The following is a 19964-nucleotide window of genomic DNA, read 5'->3' on the forward strand; positions in this document are numbered from 1 at the left end:
TGTCCTGAATTTTCATCAGGAACGGAGAACTGCAGGACAGGGCCGCCAATTCCGTAACTCGTCTAATTGACGTAATTGCCACTACAAAGACCACCTTCCAAGAGAGGACGGTCAGTGAAACGTCCTGCAGCGGTTCGAAAAGGAGCCTCTTGTAAGGCCCCGAGAACCAGGTTAGGGTCCCATGATTCCAATGGCCTTCTATAAGGAGGCGCCAAATGGGAAACTCCCTGAATGAACATCTTGACCTGAAGTTTGTTGGCAATCTTGCGCTGGAAAAGCACTGACAAGGCTGAAATTTGGCCCTTGAGCGAGCTAAGTGCGAGGCCTGACTTCAATCCGGATTGAAGGAATTCCAATATGGCCGGAATGGAAAACACCAGAGGGGATCGACCATGATCCTTACACAACGAAAAGAAGGTTTTCCAGGTGCGGTGATAGATGCGCATGGACACAGGCTTCCTAGCACTAATCATGGTGGACATCACGTCGTGAGAGAACCCAGCCTGTGCTAAAATCCAGGATTCAATGGCCACGCCATCAAAGACAGAGCCCCGGAGTTCTGGTGGTAAATCGGGCCCAGTGAGAGTAGATCCATGCGATTCATCCGGAAATCACCAGGGGACGTCGGCGACTAGTTGTATTAGTTCTGCGTACCATGCTCGGCGCAACCAATCTGGCGCGACTAGGATCACTAGTACTCCCTCCACTCTGATTTTCTTGATCACCCTCGGAAGCAAGGGAAGAGGGGGAAAGACATACGAGAGCCGGAACCGGTGCCATGGCAGAACTAGGGCGTCCGCTCCGATGGCGCATGGATCGCGCGATCGGGCAATGAACCGAGGAACCTTGTTGTTTCGTCTTGAGGCCATGAGATCCACATCTGGAGTCCCCCAACGATGACAAATCTGTTGAAAGACTTCCGGATGAAGAGAACACTCCCGAGGCAATGCCTTGGCGACTGAGAAAATCTGCCGTCCAATTTTCTACGCCCGGGATGTGGATTGCTGAGATGGATGAATGGCTGGTCTCGGCCCAATGGAGGATGTGACTCACTTCGTGCATGGCCATCCTGCTCCGAGTACCTCCCTGGCGTTTGATATACGCTAGAGCCTTGGCGTTGTCGGATTGGATCCTGATGGGGTGACCTGCGAGATGGTGGAAACTCCGTAAAGCTAATCTGATCGCTCGTATCTCCAAAATGTTGCTAAGGAGACGTGACTCTTGGGTTGACCAACGACCCTGTGCCGTGTGGTGACGAAAGACCGCACCCCAGCCGAGAAGACTTGCATCTGTGGTTACTACCAACCATCTTACTGGGAGAAAAGACCTCCCTTGATTCAGGTAGGACCTCAGTGTCCACCACCTGAGGGCTTGCCTGACCCGCAGGGACAGAAGGATCCGACGATCCAGGGAGAACGGGTTCTTGTCCCAAGCCAACAGCAACGCATGTGGTAAGGGACAGAGATGGAACTGTGCAAATGGAACTGCTTCCATCGCAGCCACCATCTTTCCGAGAACTCTCATGCTGAAACGAATGGAGTGAGAAACCGGTCGGGAAAGAGTCCAAACTGCCTGTTGTAAGGCTTGGGTCTTTTCTGGAGGGAGAATGACCAACCCGTGGGAAGTGTCCAAGATCATTCCTAAAAAGGAAATCTGCTGAGCCTGTTTCGGGAAAGACTTTTCGAAGTTTATCTTCCAACCCACAGGCAGAAAGTGTATTTACTGTTATATCCACGGATTTCTCGCAGGCTGGAAGGGACGGACCCTTGATGAGCAGGTCGTCCAGATACGGTAACACCACTACTCCCCGAGAGTAGAAAATGGCCATGACAGCCGCCATGACCTTGGTAAAGAACCTGGGGGCGGTGGCGAGTCCGAAGGGCAAGGCAACGAACTGGAAGTGTTCCTCGTGAATTGCAAAACCCAGGAACTGCTGGTGGGACGGGCAGATCGGAATGTGAAGGTAAGCGTCCTTGATGTCGATGGATGCTAGGAACTCTCCTTTTTCCATGGAAGCGACAACTGATCGGAGAGATTTCATTCGGAATCGCCGTACCTTGACAAACTGATTTAACAGTTTGAGATCCAGAATGGGCCACATCGTCCCATCCTTTTTTGGAACCACAAAAAGGTTTGAATAAAATCCCCTGAACCTTTCGTGATGAGGGACCTCAATGATGACTCCGTCCCTTAGCAGAACCTGAACAGCCCGAAGGAAGGCTCTTGTCTTTTTCTTGGGGGGGAGAGGAAGAAGAAAATTCTATCTTGTATCCGGAGAACACCAGCTCCCTGACCCACTTGTCGTGAACGACCGCGAGTCAGGCGTGGCTGAAGGAAAGTAGGTGACCTCCTACTTTGTCGGTGTCCCCTGGATACCGCAACAAGTCATTGGGTAGAAGATCTATGAGATCTGGCTCCTCTAGATCCAGATGCCCTAGGCCAGGGTTTCCATGAACGGTTAGGTCTGTATGAGACCTGTAAGCCTCTGTCTCTGCGCGGGGATCGACCTGATCCAGAAGAGAAGGTAGAGGAGGACCAACCAGGAATTGTTGCGAAAAGATCTAAAACGCGTCGGTTGTTGGTTGCGAAACGGCCGAACAGCCTTTTGTTGAGGAAGGAATTTACTTTTTCCCCCCTGTAGAATCAGCAATTAGCTGGTCCAGCTTTTCCCCAAAAAGACGACCCGTTTGAAAGGGGAGAGAAGTCATCGATCTTTTAGATGTGGCATCCGCCCGCCAGTCGCGGAGCCATAGGGCTCTTCTAATGGAGATCGCATTAGCGGCAGTTTGAGCAGCGCAATTGGCGGCATCAAAAGAAGCGTCCACGACAAAGTCCGCTGCATGAATTATCTGCCTGGCGACAGAGGCTGCCTCCGGAGGAAGATTGGTGCCCTGGAAGGAAGTAATCAAGACTTCTGCCCAAGCAGCCATTGCCTTAGTGACCCAAATTGCTGCGAAAGATGGAAAAAGCGCTGCTCCTGAAGCTTCAAAAACTGAGCGGGCAAGGTAGTCAATTTGACGATCGGAGGGATTTCTGACTGAGGAGCCCTTAGAAATGGATAGGAGCGTTTTAGAAGCAAGACGCGATACAGGAGGGTCCACCAGAGGGGACTGTAACCAGTCCTTCATTAGGTCTGGGTCAAAAGGGTTTTTAGCCTCAGTAAACTTTTGCCCTGTGAACCGCGTATGTGGCCGATCCCTATGTTTCTGGACAATTTCCTTAAACTCCGGATGGCTGGTAAATAACCTGCGCACACGCTTGGTTTTCTTAAATGAGATAGGGTGTGCTGGAGCGGGAATATTTTCCTCATCCAACTCCAGAATCCTGTTGACTGATTCTATAAGAGAATCAAGCGACTCTTGATCAGTTGGGGGATTCTGAGGGGCTGACGTGTCAGATTCGAATTCAGAGTCGTGCTTGCCGAGAACCTCAGGAGAGGGAAAGCGAGAAACAGGAGTCGCCGATGCTGAGGCGCGAACGGGACTAGGGGACGCGTCATGGGTCCGCTTTCTAGAGACCTGACCATCCCTTGAACGAGGACGGCCCCTGCTGGTGGACGGTTCCCAGCCGACGCCAGAGCCCTCCTCAGGAGGTAAGGACGCTTTCTGACTTAAAGAGTCCTCCCGGAGGGAGAATATAGCCTGGGTCAGAGACTCCACCGACCGTGACAGGGACGCTGCCACTCAGGGGTACTAAATGCAGGAAGCCCGTCAGCAGCGGTGGCATGGGGCGTTTGAGCGCAGGCCGGGTCGCAGTGCATAACAGATAAGTCTGTGCACTGGGTAAGGCAGACTTGCAAGTGGTACACACGGTAAAAAACGCAGTGTGCTTCTTAGCAGCCCGTTTAGCCTCCTTAGATTGAGACATAGCGCTCCTGAAAAGGTTAACGGCAGAGTCTGTCTGCAGTTGCAGGGAATGTGCCGGGAAGGGGTTAAGCTTTAATCTGAGGGCAGATGCAGCTTGCCCAAGGTCCTGTGCTGTGTCCCCTGGGAGGAATAGCGGTGGCCCTGTGGTGTCACCCGGTATTCGGCAGAGTGCGCGCCTCACAGCTCGTGTCCAGAGCAGGCTGATGTAAAAGACATGGCCCCCGAGACTAGGATTGCGCGTCTCGTAAGGAAAGAGAGGCGCCAAGAGGGGGCGGCGACGTTAGCATAGGCGGCGCTATTCAAATTGCGGCCTCGTAGGCCGGAAAAGCCGGGGACTAAATTTTTGGCCTACCCGTGATAGGTGTCGGGGTTTGGGGGGGCGGCGCTATTCAAATTGCTGCCTAGCAGGACAGAAAAGCCAGGGACTAAATTTTTGGCCTACCCGAGCGCCGAGAGTGGGGGGGCGCGATGGTGCATTGCCGCTGACGCTAAGTCAGCGCTTCTCCCGGGGACCAGGACCTGGCCCCATACCTCCACTCCAGTGCTCGGCAGGCCGCGCTGTCCGGGGCCATCCATGCAGGTCTTCTCATCCTCCTGGGCTGATGTAGCAGAGCTGGAGGAGTTTAAAGGGGTATGCTCAATCGATCCTCCCTATGGCAGGGGGATGGAGAGCCATGGGGCCGATTCAGGGCATTCGGAAGCGTTGTTCCAGTCTCCTCCATTGCACTCAATGCGCTTGCCCTCGTATCCGTGGATTACCGGGACCGTAAGGATCATCGCCAGAGGAATCAGCCCCAATCGTCGCAGAAAGTGTACGGGGAGGTATACTCCGCGTGCTTGCCTGTTGTTGGTTCGGGGGAGAGCGGGGCGTAGAAAGGAACCGTCGCCCCCTTCACTCCGTTAATTAAAAAATAAAAATTTACAGAAAAATTCAAAAATAAAATAAAAACGATGGGGTCTGAAGCCAGTCCCAAGTGCCTCCTACAGACACTAAGCAAGAATTGGAGAAATCTTATCCAGCGAGAGGGTGTATACTGCAGGGGAGGAGTTAACTTTTTTTCTGGTTTATTTAGTGTCCTCCTAGTGGCCAGCAGCATAACACCCACTGTCTCTATGTCCCCCAATGAGGCATAGGAGAAAAAAGGTTTTGTAAATTTTGTTGGAAAAATGAGAAATCGGTCAACTTTTAAAGGGAAGGTGCCATCAAAATTTTTTTCCAGCAATTCAAAAAAAAAATGTAAAGAATTATTGTTTAAATTTTCTTTAAAAATATTATCATTTGTTTATAATTTAGTAAAATAATTTTAAGGCTGTGTGCACACGCTGCGGATTAGGTGTGGATTCATCCGCGCGGATTTTGTAAAATCCGCACGTGAAACCGCAGGTCAAAAGACCTGCGGTTTTACCTGCGGATTGCTCTGCGGTTTTGCCCTGCGGTTTTTCATCTCCTCAGTGGAGGAGATGGCAAACCGCAGGAGAATCCGCAGAAAGAATTGACATGTCAATTCTTTCTGCGGATTGAAAACCGCAGATAATCCTCGCGGAAAATTCCGCACCGTCTGCACTGCGGTTTTTGATTCCCATAGGGAATCATGGTACTGTACACCGCAGCAGAAACTGCTGCGGGTCCGCAGCGGCCAAAACCGCTGCGGAACCGCAGCAAAATCCGCAGCGTGTGCACACAGCCTAAAAGGTTTGGTATTTCCACTTTTAAACACTAGGGGGAGCAGCAAAAACCTAGTGTACAACTAGCTCACATTACTGCCCTGCAGTAAATATGGGCTGAGTCTGCTGACATGGGTGTGATGTCACTCCTCTCCTCTGCGTTTGCTAAGGGATAAGAGATGACATCTAGGAACACAGTGAGTAGCCATTTTGTTGGTGACTGCAAAGTTATACTGACAAGTAGACAGTCACTGAGGATGGCAGGCAGCAAGGATTCTGGGAGATATATGGTGGAGGGAGCAGGGTGACAGCAGCACAGAGTATTTCAGGAGAGCAGTGTGCTGGTCTATGGGGGTCACAGAGGGAGTTATCTGGTGGAGGGAGCAGGGTAACAGCAGCACAGAGTATTTCAGGAGAGCAGTGTGCTGGTCTATAGGGAGGCCACCCTGTTCGGTGCACGGAACAGCCAGGGATTGTACATAGAGCGCTGTCTTTTATACACATGGATGGACCGTCTGCTCCACAGAAACATTTCTGCTGATTGATGGCCTGTTCTGATCCAGACTTTGCATGCAAATACCCCATTCCCCTCCTCAGATCCTGTCTTCTCCATCCTGTCCTGGTGATGTGTGAAAGCGAGGCGACAGGCGCAGTCCAGGGCAATGCTAGGAAGCAGACTGGGGGGGAAATGTAGCCATATAGTAACGTTAAAATTGAGACCCCTCACTTCAGCTGCCTCACCAGCCCTCCCCTGACTGCACCTAACTGGAGGGCATGCTGTCCCTCTATTTCCCCAGAACCTTGTGCAGTTGCTCAGCCAGAACCACCCTAGAATGGGTCCCCTTTCTGCAGATAATACTGTCATAGTGTTCACACAATACCGCCATATAGATCACAAATAATGCCGTCATATCGTTCTCATATAATACCGCCATATAGAACACACAATACCGCGATATAGATCACACACAATACCGCCATATAGTTCTCACATAATACCGCCATATAGATCACTCATAATACCATCCTATAGTTCTCATATAATACCGTCATATAGATCACACAATACTGTCATATAGATCACACATAATACTGCCATACAGATCACAAATAATACTGCCATACAGATCACACGTAATACAATCAGTATCACAGATGGGAGGATTACATACACAGCTCAGCAGTCAGTATCACACATGAGAGGACTAAATACACAGCTCAACAGACAGTATCATAGGATGGGATTAGATACACATCTCAGCATACAGTATCACACAGGAGAGGATTAGATACACGGCTCAGCAGTCAGTATCACACAGGAGACAATTAGATACATGGCTCAGCATACAGTATAACAGGATAGGATTAGATACACGGCTCAGCACAGTATCACACAGGATGGGATTAGATACACAGCTCAGCAGACAGTATCACACAGGATAGGGTTAGATACACGGCTCAGCAGTCAGTATCACATAGAATAGGATTAGATACACGGCTCAGCAGTCAGTATCACATAGGATAGGATTAGATACACGGCTCAGCAGTCAGTATCACACAGGATAGGATTAGATACACGGCTCAGAACAGTATCACAGGATGGGATTAGATACACAGCTCAGCACAGTATTACACAGGATAGGATTAGATACATAGCTCAGCAGACAGTATCACATAGAAGAGGATTAGATACACGGCTCAGCACAGTATCAAACAGGACAGCATTAGATACACGGCTCAGCACACAGTATAACAGGATAGGATTAGATACACGGCTCAGCAGTCAGTATGACACAGGATGCAATTAGATGCACGGCTCAGCAGACAGTATCACACAGGATAGGATTAGATACACGGCTCAGCAGTCAGTATCACACAGGATAGGATTAGATACACGGCTCAGCAGTCAGTATCACACAGGATAGGATTAGATACACGGCTCAGCAGTCAGTATCACACAGGATAGGATTAGATACACGGCTCAGCAGTCAGTATCACACAGGATAGGATTAGATACACGGCTCAGCAGTCAGTATCACACAGGATAGGATTAGATACACGGCTCAGCAGTCAGTATCACACAGGATAGGATTAGATACACGGCTCAACAGTCAGTATCACACAGGATAGGATTAGATACACGGCTCAGCAGTCAGTATCACACAGGAGAGGATTAGATACACGGCTCAGCAGTCAGTATCACACAGGATAGGATTAGATACACAGCTCAGCAGACAGTATCACACAGGATAGGATTAGATACACAGCTCAGCAGACAGTATCACACAGGATAGGATTAGATACACAGCTCAGCAGTCAGTATCACACAGGATAGGATTAGATACACAGCTCAGCAGTCAGTATCACACAGGATAGGATTAGATACACAGCTCAGCAGTCAGTATCACACAGGATAGGATTAGATACACAGCTCAGCAGACAGTATCACACAGGATAGGATTAGATACACAGCTCAGCAGTCAGTATCACACAGGATAGGATTAGATACACAGCTCAGCAGTCAGTATCACACAGGATAGGTTTAGATACACGGCTCAGCAGTTAGTATCACACAGGATAGGATTAGATACACGGCTCAGCAGTCAGTATCACACATGGGAGGATTAGATACACAATCCCATACAATAGAACTTAGCTGTGCAGATTCCTCACCCCCACAGCTGCAGGAGCTGAGACAACTCACTGCTGTGTGTGTGTGTGTGTGTGTGTGTGTGTGTGTGTGTGTGTGTGTGTGTGTGTGTGTGTGTGTGTGTGTGTGTGTGTGTGTGTGTGTGAGAGAATGAGTGAGAGGAGCGTTCACAGGTCAGCTGCTGCTGTCTCTTCACCCCTCCCCCCCTTGATAATTACCTCACTGCTCCTTCACCCTGCTTCCCATCCTCGGTCTTCTCCTATAACCGTGCCTCCTGCGATTATAGGGGGAAAGTGGAGCTCACAGATACACTGTGGGCTCCAGAAAAATGGCGCCGATCTCCCTTCTGTGATCTGGACAGCCCAGGGGGGTGTGCGCAGGTCAATGCTAGGTATGAGGTCGGCAGGCAACTGCTGTCTCCTATGCCCAGGGCAGCCATATTTGCAGAGTGTAAGTGTCTCACACTCCTGCAAAGCAAAATGGCAGCACCCAGTGGCTGCAAAAATAATAATAAAAAAAATATTAAAGTTAAAAAGTTTAATTTTGTATTAAAAATAATTGTTTATATAAATAATCATTTTTAATACAAAAAAATAATTGCGGCACCTTCCCTTTAACACTTATAACATCCTAATACACACAAAAAAAAAAATATTTCCAAAATTGTGCTGATGTAAAGTTGATGTGTGGGAAATGTTATTTGTTAACCATTTTGTGTGACACCACTCTGATTTAAGGGTACAAAAATTAAAAGTTTAAAATTTTTTGCCAGATTTCCATTTTTTTCATAAATATGAAGAACTTGCAGTCTTCATTGGCCCCTATCTCCTCCCTCTCATGTCCTGATTCTGCATTGAAGCATTACAATCAAACACTTCAAAGTGCCCTGGATGAATTTGCACCCCCTATAAATAGAACACCACAACACAGACGGCGACAACCCTGGCACACCCTGCAAACACGTTTCCTGCAGCGGTGCTCCAGGTGCGCCGAACGTCTGTGGAGAAAATCCAACCTACCCGAAGATTTCATCCATTAAAAGTTTATGCTTGGAACATACAACACTGCCCTTCACCTCTCAAAACAAACCTATTTCAACACCCTCATCACCTCTCTCCAATAACCTGAAAGGTCTCTGACATTTTTCATTCTCTACTCAACCCAAGAGTACAGAGTACAGGCCCCAACCACGGAGCTCCGAGCTGACGATCTGGCCAATTACTTGAAAGAAAAAAATTGACCAGATCCGACAGGAAATTATCTCCCAATCCCCTCATACCATGCACTGTCCACCCTCCCCCTCTGCATCTAGCTCACTCTCTGATTTTGAACCAGTCACAGAAGAAGTAAGCAGGTTCCTTGCATCTTCTCGCCCAACCACTTGCACCAGTGACCCATTTCGTCACATCTCCTCCAGTCCCTTCCCCCTGCTGTCACCCCTCACCTAACTAAAATATTTAACCTCTCTCTCTCTCTTCTGGTATCTTTCCCTCCTCATTTAAGCATGCCATTATACATCCACTACTTATAAAACCATCTCTCAACCAAAACTGTGACTCTAACTATAGACCTGTCTCTAATCTTCCCTTCATCTCTAAACTCCTGGAACACCTGGTCCACTCCAGTCTTATCCGATATCTCTTTGATAACTCTCCTCTTGACCCTCTCCAATCCGGTTTCCGCTCTCTACACCCTACTGAAACTGCCCTCACTCACGTCTCTAATGATCTACTAACAGGTAAATCAAATGGTCATTACTCCATGCTAATTCTCTTGGATCTCTCTGCAGCATTCGACACTGTGGATCATCAGCTCCTCCTCACTATGCTCCGTTCCATTGGCCTCAAGGACACCGTTCTCTCCTGGTTCTCCTCCTATCTCTCTGACCGCTCCTTTACTGTATCTTTTGCCAGTTCCTCCTCCTCTTACCTTCCCCTTACTGTTGGGGTTTCTCAAGGATTGGTTCTAAGCCCCCTACTCTTCTCCTTGTACACTGCACTGCCCCTATTGGTCAAACAATCAGTAGATTTGGTTTCCAGTACCATATCTATGCTGATGACACCCAATTATATGCTTCTTCTCCTGACATCACGCCAGCCTTTCTAGAAAACACCAGCGATTGTCTAAACGCTGTGTCTAACATCATGTCCTCACTATATCTGAAACTGAACCTATCAAAGACTGAACTCCTTGTGTTTCCTCCCGCTACTAATGTACCTATACCCGACATTGCCATTTCCGTGTGTGGTTCCACTATTACTCCCCAGCAACATGCCGCTGTCTTGGGGTCAAACTTGACTCCGAGCTTTCCTTTGCCCCCCACATTCGATCACTGGCTCGCTCTTGTTATCTGCACCTCAAAAACATTTCTAGAATTCGACCTTTTCTTACTTTTGACTCCGCAAAAACGCTTACTGTTTCTCTTATTCATTCTCGTCTGGACTATTGTAACTCTTCTAATCAGTCTCCCTCTTACCAAACTCTCCCCTCTCCAATCTGTCTTGAATGCTGCAGCCAGGATCATATTCCTCACCAATCGTTACACCGATGCCTCTACCTTGTGCCAGTCATTACACTGGCTACACATCCACTCCAGAATCCAGTACAAACTTATTACCCTCACCCACAAAGCTCTTCATGGCTCAGCACCACCCTACATCTCCTCCCTTGTTTCAGTCTACCACCCTACCCGTGCCCTCCATTCTGCTGATGACCTGAGGTTAGCATCCTCAGTAATTAGAACCTTCCACTCCCGTCTCCAAGACTATACACGTGCTGCGCCAATTCTTTGCAATGCACTTCCCAGGTCAATACGATTAGTCCCCAATCCCCACAATTTTAAGCGTGCCCTGAAAACTCCTTTATTCAGACTGGCCTACCACCTCAACACATTAACCTAATCTATCCCTGGGTGGCACAGCCAAAAGTTTTACCATAACCAGGTTCCCCGCATCATGTTCCCACATGCTTTATACATTCATTAGCCCTCGGTGTCTGTACTGTTACACACTTAACATTATGGCTGGTCCATACAATCAGGGCAACTGTTAACACCCACCTTTCGTGTCTCCCCTTTTTTCCTCATAGACTGTAAGCTTGCGAGCAGGGCCCTCATTCCTCTTGGTATCTGTTATGATCTATGTGATTATTGTTATGCTGTAATGTCTATTGTCTGTACAAGTCCCCTCTGAAATGTTAAGTGCTGCGGAATATGTCGGCGCTATAGAAATAAAATTATTATTAAATAAACTCAAGTTATATGGAAGAAATTTTACCACTAACATGAAGTACAATATGTCACGAAAAAACAATCTCAGAATCAGTGGGATCCGTTGAAGCATTCCAGAGTTATTACCACATACTGTGTTGTGTATAAATATGTGACTCTTCAGATTTTGTATTAGTCAATGCCTGATGAAGAGACCTGAGTAGTCTCGAAAGCTTGCAATGTGTTACCATCTTTTCAGTTAACCGTTAAAAGGAATCAACCACTGAGGACTCTCAGGTCTGAATGGTGGAAATTGGCCCGGTCATTAAGTACCAAATTGGCTCTGTCACTAAGGGGTTAATAAATCAGGCACACTACAAGAGTGTTCACAGTGCCAGGCAAATGTTTCTGTGCACTCACCTGCTGGTTGGGAGCTGTAGTGAGGTATCCGCTCTGTCCGGGGTGATGTAGAGGAGCAGAGTAGTAATCAGATGCAGACGCCATGTCCTGTCTGACCTGAGAGCAACAGATCATATTACAGATTGTCCAGAAAAAAAAAACAAAAATAACACGGCACCACATCTGTCCACAGGTTGCATGTGGTATTGCAGGTCATCCTGATTGACTTCAATGGAAGGGAACTGCAGTTCCACACATAACCACAGGCAAGTGTGGTGCTGTTTCTGGAAGACGGACATTATTTTGCCATTGTGGACAATTTTGCCACACAAGAATCAGTCTATGACATCGTCAGATGTTTTCCATGACATTCATTCAAGTGAATCTGTGAATGAATCCTCCACATTGGGGGCGGTTCATTGCACTTTTTTCTCACATGTATTTACCTGGCACTAATATAAAGAGGCTAACTGTATCCATATCATCTTTCAGGGCCTCTATTACCCCCCCCCCCTCCGCCCAAGGGTCCTGCACAAAAGGCACCAAGAAGGAACACACATAGGCGAATCCGAGAGTGCTGTATACACATCACATAGGAGACACCGAGAGTGCTGTTTTCACATCAAATAGGAGACACCAAAACTGCTGTGTACATCATACAGCAGACACAGAAACCGCTGGTTACACAGAGACTATCCAGGGCTATGTATTACACAACAAAGTCTCAGTTCATCTGTTGTAATGCAGTTTCATCCTGTCTCCAGCTTGTGCCAGGTTTCTCCTGGTCAGCTCTTACAAACAGATGGCAGGAAAACAAGACAAAGCTTCATCTAACATAAATATACTTGGGAATTTGCACACGTCTCAGACATAGAAAGCTTTAGGGAGTCAGGGTAACGTTATATTTGCAGATAGAGAGATTTGAGAAATCAAAATTGGGATGATATGACAACTACCATATTTTACAGTGTATGGAAGTAACTTAACTGTGATGAAACAGATGACTGCTAGAATATTGCTGGTGATTAGTGGTGTTATCAGAAAACTAATATATGTATGACTGACACAAGTATTCCAGCAAAGGGTGAAATCGTGGTATCTTCTCCAGCATACCTGCACCAGGTGCTGCTGGTCAGTGCCAACTTGTGCTGGGCAGTAATGTCCGCTGTAGAGGAAGGCCGGGGCCTGGTACAGGAGGCTGCCTGCGGGTACTTTGCTCAGGTCACTGAACTCCAGGTACTGGCCTTTCAGGGCAATACCCGAGAGAAGAGCAGATGTGGGCAGCAGAGCAGGAGTGGAGGCTGGCGATGGAGCCGCATGCAGGTACAGAGGCTGGGATCTGTCAGGAAGAACAACATAGGTATATCTCAGTAACAGATAACAGCTGAATAAAGACAAAGGAAAAATGCACAATAGGGAGGAAAGGCATAGTCATGTGGTCAGGAAAGTGTCTGACCTGTAGGGCTGCAGAGAGGGGGTCCCAGGTCTGTACCCACTGCCTGTGCTTGTGACATGGACATCCACCTGACACAGAATACAAGCAATGGAAATTATACATCCATTATACTATAGAGACAAAGCCTGTGTTGGTCCTAACAGTGGTGCGATCAATGCTCTGGTACCTGGTAGTATTGGTTTGGATACACTCTCTGACTTCTGTCATCTGCAAAGATATAAACCGAAGAAAATGAGCAAAATAAATCAAGGAGAAGGTTTGGTCCCTATTTAAAGGGAACCTGTCACCCCGTCCAGGCAATTTTAAGTAAAAGAGCCACCTTGTGCAGCACTAATGCTGCATTCTGTCAAGGTGGCTCTTTTATTTAGGGTACCTTCCACTGCAGAAATAATCTTTTTTAAAATTGGTCAGACATACCTGATATTTGACGGGGGCAGGTCTTTCCCCTTCTGACCGAGACGCCTCCCATCCATCACTCATGTCTTCCTGCGTTGTTTGCTCCGCCTCTTCATTTTTCTTTTCAAATCTTGGCACCTGCACTGTGGTATGTATTCTGGGGCATGCGCAGTGACCGCTGCCCGTCCTCTCTCATGACTTCCTGGCCTTCCTATCGCGCCTGCGTGGACGCGCGGCCAGAGAACCCGCCCCGCAGTCGCTTATGATTTATTCACACTGTGGGGTTGGGAATCTTGGGCATGAGAGCCGCAGATAACTACTGCGCATGCCCAAGATTCCCAGCCCCGCAGTGTGAATAAATCATAAGCGACTGCTGGGCGAGATCTCTGGCCGCGCGATAGGAAGGCCAGGAAGTCATGAGAGAGGACAGGCAGCAGTCACTGCGCATGCCCCAGAATACATACTACAGCGCAGGCGCCAAGATTTGAAAAGAAAAATGTAGAGGCAGAGCAAACAACGCAGGAAGACATGAGTGATGGATGCGAGGCGTCTCGGTCAGATGGGGAAAGACCTGCCCCCCTGTCAAATATCAGGTATGTCTGACCAATTTTAAAAAAAAATTATTTCTGCGGTGGAAGGTACCCTAAATAAAAGAGCCACCTTGACAGAATGCAGCATTAGTGCTGCACAAGGCGGCTCTTTTACTTAAAATTTCCTGGAGGGGGTGACAGGTTCCCTTTAAGGTGGAACCATGGCCAGAAAAACAGGATTTTTAGTTGCTTACCGTAAAATCTGTTTCTCTGAGCCTTCATTGGGGGACACAGGAAACCATGGGTGTATGCTGCTGCCACTAGGAGGCTGACACTACGCTGAAAAAAGTTAGCTCCTCTTCCACAGTGTACACCCTACCGACAGGACGTAGGATGTTCAGTTAGTGAGAAAGCAGTAGGAGAAGTAATCTGTAGACAAGATAAAAACACAGAAAACACAAATCCACACTGTAACAATATTATGCAGTAACCGAGCTGTTCAACTTGGGAGGGTGCTGTGTCCCCCAATGAAGGCTCAGAGAAACAGATTTTACTGTAAGCAACTAAAAATCCTGTTTTCTCTATCGCTTCATTGGGGGACACAGGAAACCATGGGACGTCCCAAAGCAGTCCCCAAGGGAAGGGAACAGCAAATAATTCCAATCAGGACGAGGAAGTCACCCTCGTCACCTGCAAGGTCACCTGCGAGGTCTTTTACCCCGACCGGAACTTGCCGAAGCTAAGCATGGGCTCTGAAGAAAACCTCATGGACCTGTGGAGGACATGCTCAGTGAGACCCCAAGGGTGGTTGAGAGTCTGAAAGGACAGGCTACCAACTGGAAGGAAAAGGAACCCGTCCGTTGCAAACGCAGATATCGCCAAAGTCCTGAAGAAATCAGGACCTGGATAAGAGCTTCATGGAACAAGGGAAAATCATGCGATTCACAGGAGGCAAATGCTGAACGAAGAAAATTTCTTCCTGAGAAAAACAAGTATGGACTCAAACCTAGATCCCCAAAGTCATGCTGAGGAAAAAAGCGCTGAAGAATGACGAGGTTTAGCCTGAGGAAGGAGAGCACTTGTCCTTCCGGTGACCTCATCAATGATTTGGCCTATTGGAGCCACATGGAAAGAACGGAAAGTTGGTGAGGGACTTTTTTGGGGATAATTTCGCTCGCGAAACCGAAAGCCAAATGGAACCTTAGATAGGAACGATAGGCGAAAACCCATGTCTCCATGCAAGAAAATTTTTTTGAACAGTGAGGACGGTCAAATCTTCAGACTGGTGTCCAGAAAGAATGCTCTGATGAGCAAGCTAGAAACGAGGCTATAGAATTTTCCCAACTACTGTGTGAATTTGCCATTGGCATCCCTGAGGGATGCACTTCTGAGAGAGGAAGGACCTCACACGGGAGAAAAGAGATATACCGAGGCGCCCCCGTTTGGAAACGGCTGAAGTCCGTTCTGTGAGAAAATGACAGGACCTAAGAGCAGGCCACTGGGAACCTGCTAAAGAGTCGAACACTGGAAACGTACTGAATGGCACCTGGGAATAACCTGGATCTCATAGTCGCGATGTAGGCTCAGGATGGCTATGAAGAGACAACAGATTGCTTGACTAGGCAGGTAGAACGACGGCTACTGGATTACTTTGAGATCAAAGGGAAGATAAACCCATCATTCAGGGATGAGGATGGATATGGAAAAAATAGTCCAGCCGGACTTAGAAAAGAGATAAGTCGAGCAAGGAAAGTCCATGCAAAACATGGACTATGTCAACTGTAAGGAAAGTTGGCTCTAGGTAGATAAAATAGACCCCAGAGGACAACTAGGCTGACGAAAGGCAGGTCGATCCGTATGATGATGTAAACGACCAAATCCATCCTGGACCCTCTGGAGCAGAGAGGGGATTGCGGTGAGTAGACCCGCTTACCTAAGTCTAAAACAACACGCCCGAGGATAACAGGGAAAAGATGCAATTCTAGCTGAAGGAAGAAACGCGTTATCACCAGACTCATCCTTGGATCTCAGACTGGAGCAGCTTTCTACCCTGGTCGATGCTGGCGCAGAGTCAGATTCCACTCTTGTCTGAGGTGGGATACATTTTCCAGTCACGGTCAGAAGTTACCTGTCTGAGCTGCTGGAGGCTTTACCCGGCGTCTGTAAGAAAGAATAAGTAAGTTCCGACAGATAAGGAGCTTAGGCATTGTGGTAGCACGAAGGCCCTTAGGACAGACTAGAACTTATAAACTACTATTGGCCCAACATTAAAGATTGACGTAACACCTGCAGTAAAGATAGCCTGCGGACAGTACTGTAAGCTGATCAGAAGGTGTGGCCAAAACTCCTGTGGGGCAACTCGCACATAGGGTCCAGAGCATGCCGCAGTAAAACCGCGACCATCCGTACCGGACACGAGTGTCTGACCCACCTGACGGTGGAGAGTCAAGTTATGTTGCTACAGAGATCCGCTCTGTGGTACAGAGATCCGCTCCGTTTGGACATGGTAGTGATTACGTTTAACTGTTAACAAACCACAGATGTTATTAACAATGAAATATGCATCTGAAAGGTGTGTTTGACTCACCTGGACGCGGCCTGTAACCGCAGCTGCAGCCCGTCAGGAGCAATAAATGCCGGCACCTCACCACGAGTGGTGATTAGACGGGAGCTTAGGCAAAAGCTGCAAAAGACCCAGATGAACGCGAAAGAGGACGCTCCTGACTCACCTGAAATGGGACAGTACAGCCGGACCGGTGTAGTAGATGGACCGCGGGTATGTTTGAGTCACCAGAAAGACGGCGTGTATTGACTAAACATGTCTGCTAGAGGTCTATCCAAGTGCTCGGTAAGAGATATAATACTGCTGCAATAGAGCGTGAGGAACCTGAAGGCGAGAGCGTCTAACTCACCTGAATACGGTACAGAACACCAGTACCACTGAAGCAGTCAACCCCAGACATGTCTCCTCAGTAATACGGCCGTTTGAACTACTGTACCTGGAAGGTGGTGCTTCCGAAGCCTGTACAGCGGATATAGTACAGCTGCCATCGGCTCTAAGTATCCTGTGAACAAATCAGCGTGGAGAGAACCAGGAGAAGGGAATAGGAGACAGCCATTTCTGTGTTGCGGTGCAGTCTATGTCTGGATACCTGATGACATTAGGTAGAATAACGGCTTCTGTGTTGCGGTCAAGGACTAGGTACCTGACGGCATTAGGCAGAATAACGGCTTGTGTAGCGGTCTAGGTCTGAATACCTGACGGCATTAGGCAGAATAACGGCTTCTGTGTTGTGGTCTAGGTCTGGATACCTGACGACATTAGGTAGAATAACAGCTTCACGTGTAGTAAGCCGTGCCACAAAGTCTGTAGTAAAGTAGATTCTGACCAGTCAATTCTTCTGACGGTAGAACATTAGGCCTGGGATCAGAAAGAGACTAACTGCACTCTCTGTTGTGTGCTATGGTTCCAACCTCTGGACCAGCGAGTTGTGGTCAGCTTCTTTATCCACTGAACCACAGTAGACAATTGCCAGGTAGCACAAACTTCTATCCAGCTGGAAGGCCGGCCCAAACACTGCAGACGTGAAGCGATAGAAGCCGCACATTCTGCTTAGAGCAGTATGAAGCCAGCGTCCGGAGGGGGCTGCAGAAAAAAGGAAGGCGAGTGCCTGTGAGCAGTAGATATGGGAGCAGATGCTATGCCAGGGCTCCAGCACCTGTATGTGTGAAGCAATGGTTGATTGTTGCTCTGCTGAAATCAAGGCACATATCTGCAATGGTCGAACACAACAGTCGTGTGACAAAATCAGATCTCCGATGAAAAAAACGTGCGAGTCAAACCCCCTAGCAGGCCAACGCCATGCAGCAAATACAGAAGACAGCAGCGTGGCTCTCCAAGCCTCTGTGTGCTATGCCAGACATACTGATGCACTAGAGACCGTGCGGCAGAAGATTACAATTACGCCAGGAAAATACACGATTCTAGAGTACTATTACTTCAGTGACTGTACAGTTCAAGAGTACAATTACTTCAGAGACTGTACGGCCCCAGAAAACCATTACGTTAGTGACTGTACTGCTCCAGGGACTGTACGACTATAGCGCATTTCACATGAGACGCAATAGCTAAGATGGATCCTCTGCGGAGCAAAACTAAGCGGTGACGAGGACTGCGCTGCCCACAGGCAGGGCAGTCATTACCGGTGTGCTCTCACCAATATGACCGCTCAGGGTCCTCACCTACCCGCCTTAGACAAGGGCGCGCTGTGCACAACTCCACTCTGCACAGTCCGAACGGGGGCAGAGCCAACCGTCAGCTCAGGGGCCTGGAAGATGGCGGCGAAGGATATTCTCTCTGCGCTGCAAGGGAGGCCGGACGGAGGGCAGAGCTTGCGCTGGGTGCAGGGAGCGGCTGAGGGAACACGGGCGGGAAAAAAGCCCGCCCGAAACAAAGAGAGGACGGGGGGCTGGGCTACCGAGGACTAGGCCGCAATTGAAGTCGGGGCCTAGATTAGACCCAGGAGACCGCCGACGAAGGAAGGGGGGGCGGCAGCCCGAAAAAATCTGGAGTTATCACCTGGATCCTACCAGAAAGGTAGTCGGGTGCAGGGGGGAAGTGGTGGGGCGGGAGACCCGCGCTGAGGAGAGCAGGCTGCTGCCCACCTTCGCCTATTCTGCTGAATAGGGTACCAGCTGGGGGAAGCCTGAAACACACAGCACTCGGCGAGCGGTGGTGAGGGCTTTGCCGACCTCGGCAGGGAATGAGCTCCCCACATGTGCGGCAGGAGAGCGGCCAGGGAGAGGGGAGGACTGGGCCCGATATAAGCCGGGCCTAGACTACTGGAACCTAGGGGATTTCCTCTTCTTTACCTATCTTCATGTGTCAGACGTCCGGAAACATGTTGCAGGACGTCACATCTCATCCAACTAACAGGCTCTTTTGGGCGAGTAGTTGGGAGATGCAGGGCCAGGACCAGGTCTGGATCACCTAAGCACGCTTCTGTGCTAGGGGTTTGGGTCCTGCCGGGTAGACGTATGAGGATACAGGGTGGCAGTACACGCCGTACTCATAGTCTCACTGTGGGAGTACAGTTGTGACCTTTCACACTGTATCCTTCCTGGTACCTGAAAAGGAACGACGCACATTGAGGTAGATAAGGGTCTAATGAAAGACCCGTGTCCACCTCCTACTGACACTAAGCTATACTGAACATCCTACTTCCTGTCAGTAGGGTGTACACTGCGGAGGAGCTAACTTTTTTTCTGCATAGTGTCAGCCTCCTAGTGGCAACAGCATACACCCATGGTTTCCTGTGTCCCCAATGAAGCGATAGAGAAAGTGACGCATCACACGGAGATCATCCGATGGCTCCAGCTGAGAGCAGCACCACCTGTCACTCATCTGCTGGAAATCAGGTCCTGCTAGTTTTGTACCTGGCACTTGCGGCCTCGTCCCCTCCAGGTGGGCAGGTGACGTGGTGACCTGTCGAGGTTCCATATGGGGGACAACAGCTGCTGAGGTTGGAGGGGAATCCCAGGACTGTGGTGAAGAGCCTGTCTGAAAGTTAACAGTGAGTATAAAAATGGAGGAAATGGCAACATTCTACATAAAATGGTTAAAGGATAGCGCTAGAGGTGAGCAAAAAGCATTAGCCCTCCCCCGGTCTGGCATCCACTTTCCTACTCGGTGACAGCCAGACCACAGTGGTGCGGACTTACTCAGACAAGCGAGTGGTGGTATACTGGGTGTCATGTCGCGGGGGCCTCATACAACTTTATGACATTTGTCGCG

At 48.8% G+C, this 19964-nt stretch overlaps 1 protein-coding gene across 2 annotated transcripts in view; it reads right to left on the minus strand.

The window, feature by feature from the left end:
• Nucleotides 1-19964, minus strand: part of PRRC2A (proline rich coiled-coil 2A) — a 54174-nt gene that overhangs the window by 4617 nt on the left and 29593 nt on the right. For both annotated transcript variants that reach the window (XM_073548821.1, XM_073548820.1), the window contains exons 24-28: nucleotides 19607-19730; nucleotides 13411-13451; nucleotides 13245-13312; nucleotides 12902-13127; nucleotides 11810-11905 (exon numbers count right to left, since the gene is read on the minus strand). In XM_073548821.1, coding sequence (XP_073404922.1) covers nucleotides 11810-11905; nucleotides 12902-13127; nucleotides 13245-13312; nucleotides 13411-13451; nucleotides 19607-19730 — 555 coding nt within the window. The remainder of the gene's footprint in view (nucleotides 1-11809; nucleotides 11906-12901; nucleotides 13128-13244; nucleotides 13313-13410; nucleotides 13452-19606; nucleotides 19731-19964) is intronic.

This window comes from Dendrobates tinctorius, unplaced genomic scaffold (assembly GCF_039654945.1).
Source record: "Dendrobates tinctorius isolate UK_male_01 unplaced genomic scaffold, ASM3965494v1 ptg000158l, whole genome shotgun sequence".
NCBI lineage: Eukaryota > Metazoa > Chordata > Amphibia > Anura > Dendrobatidae > Dendrobates > Dendrobates tinctorius.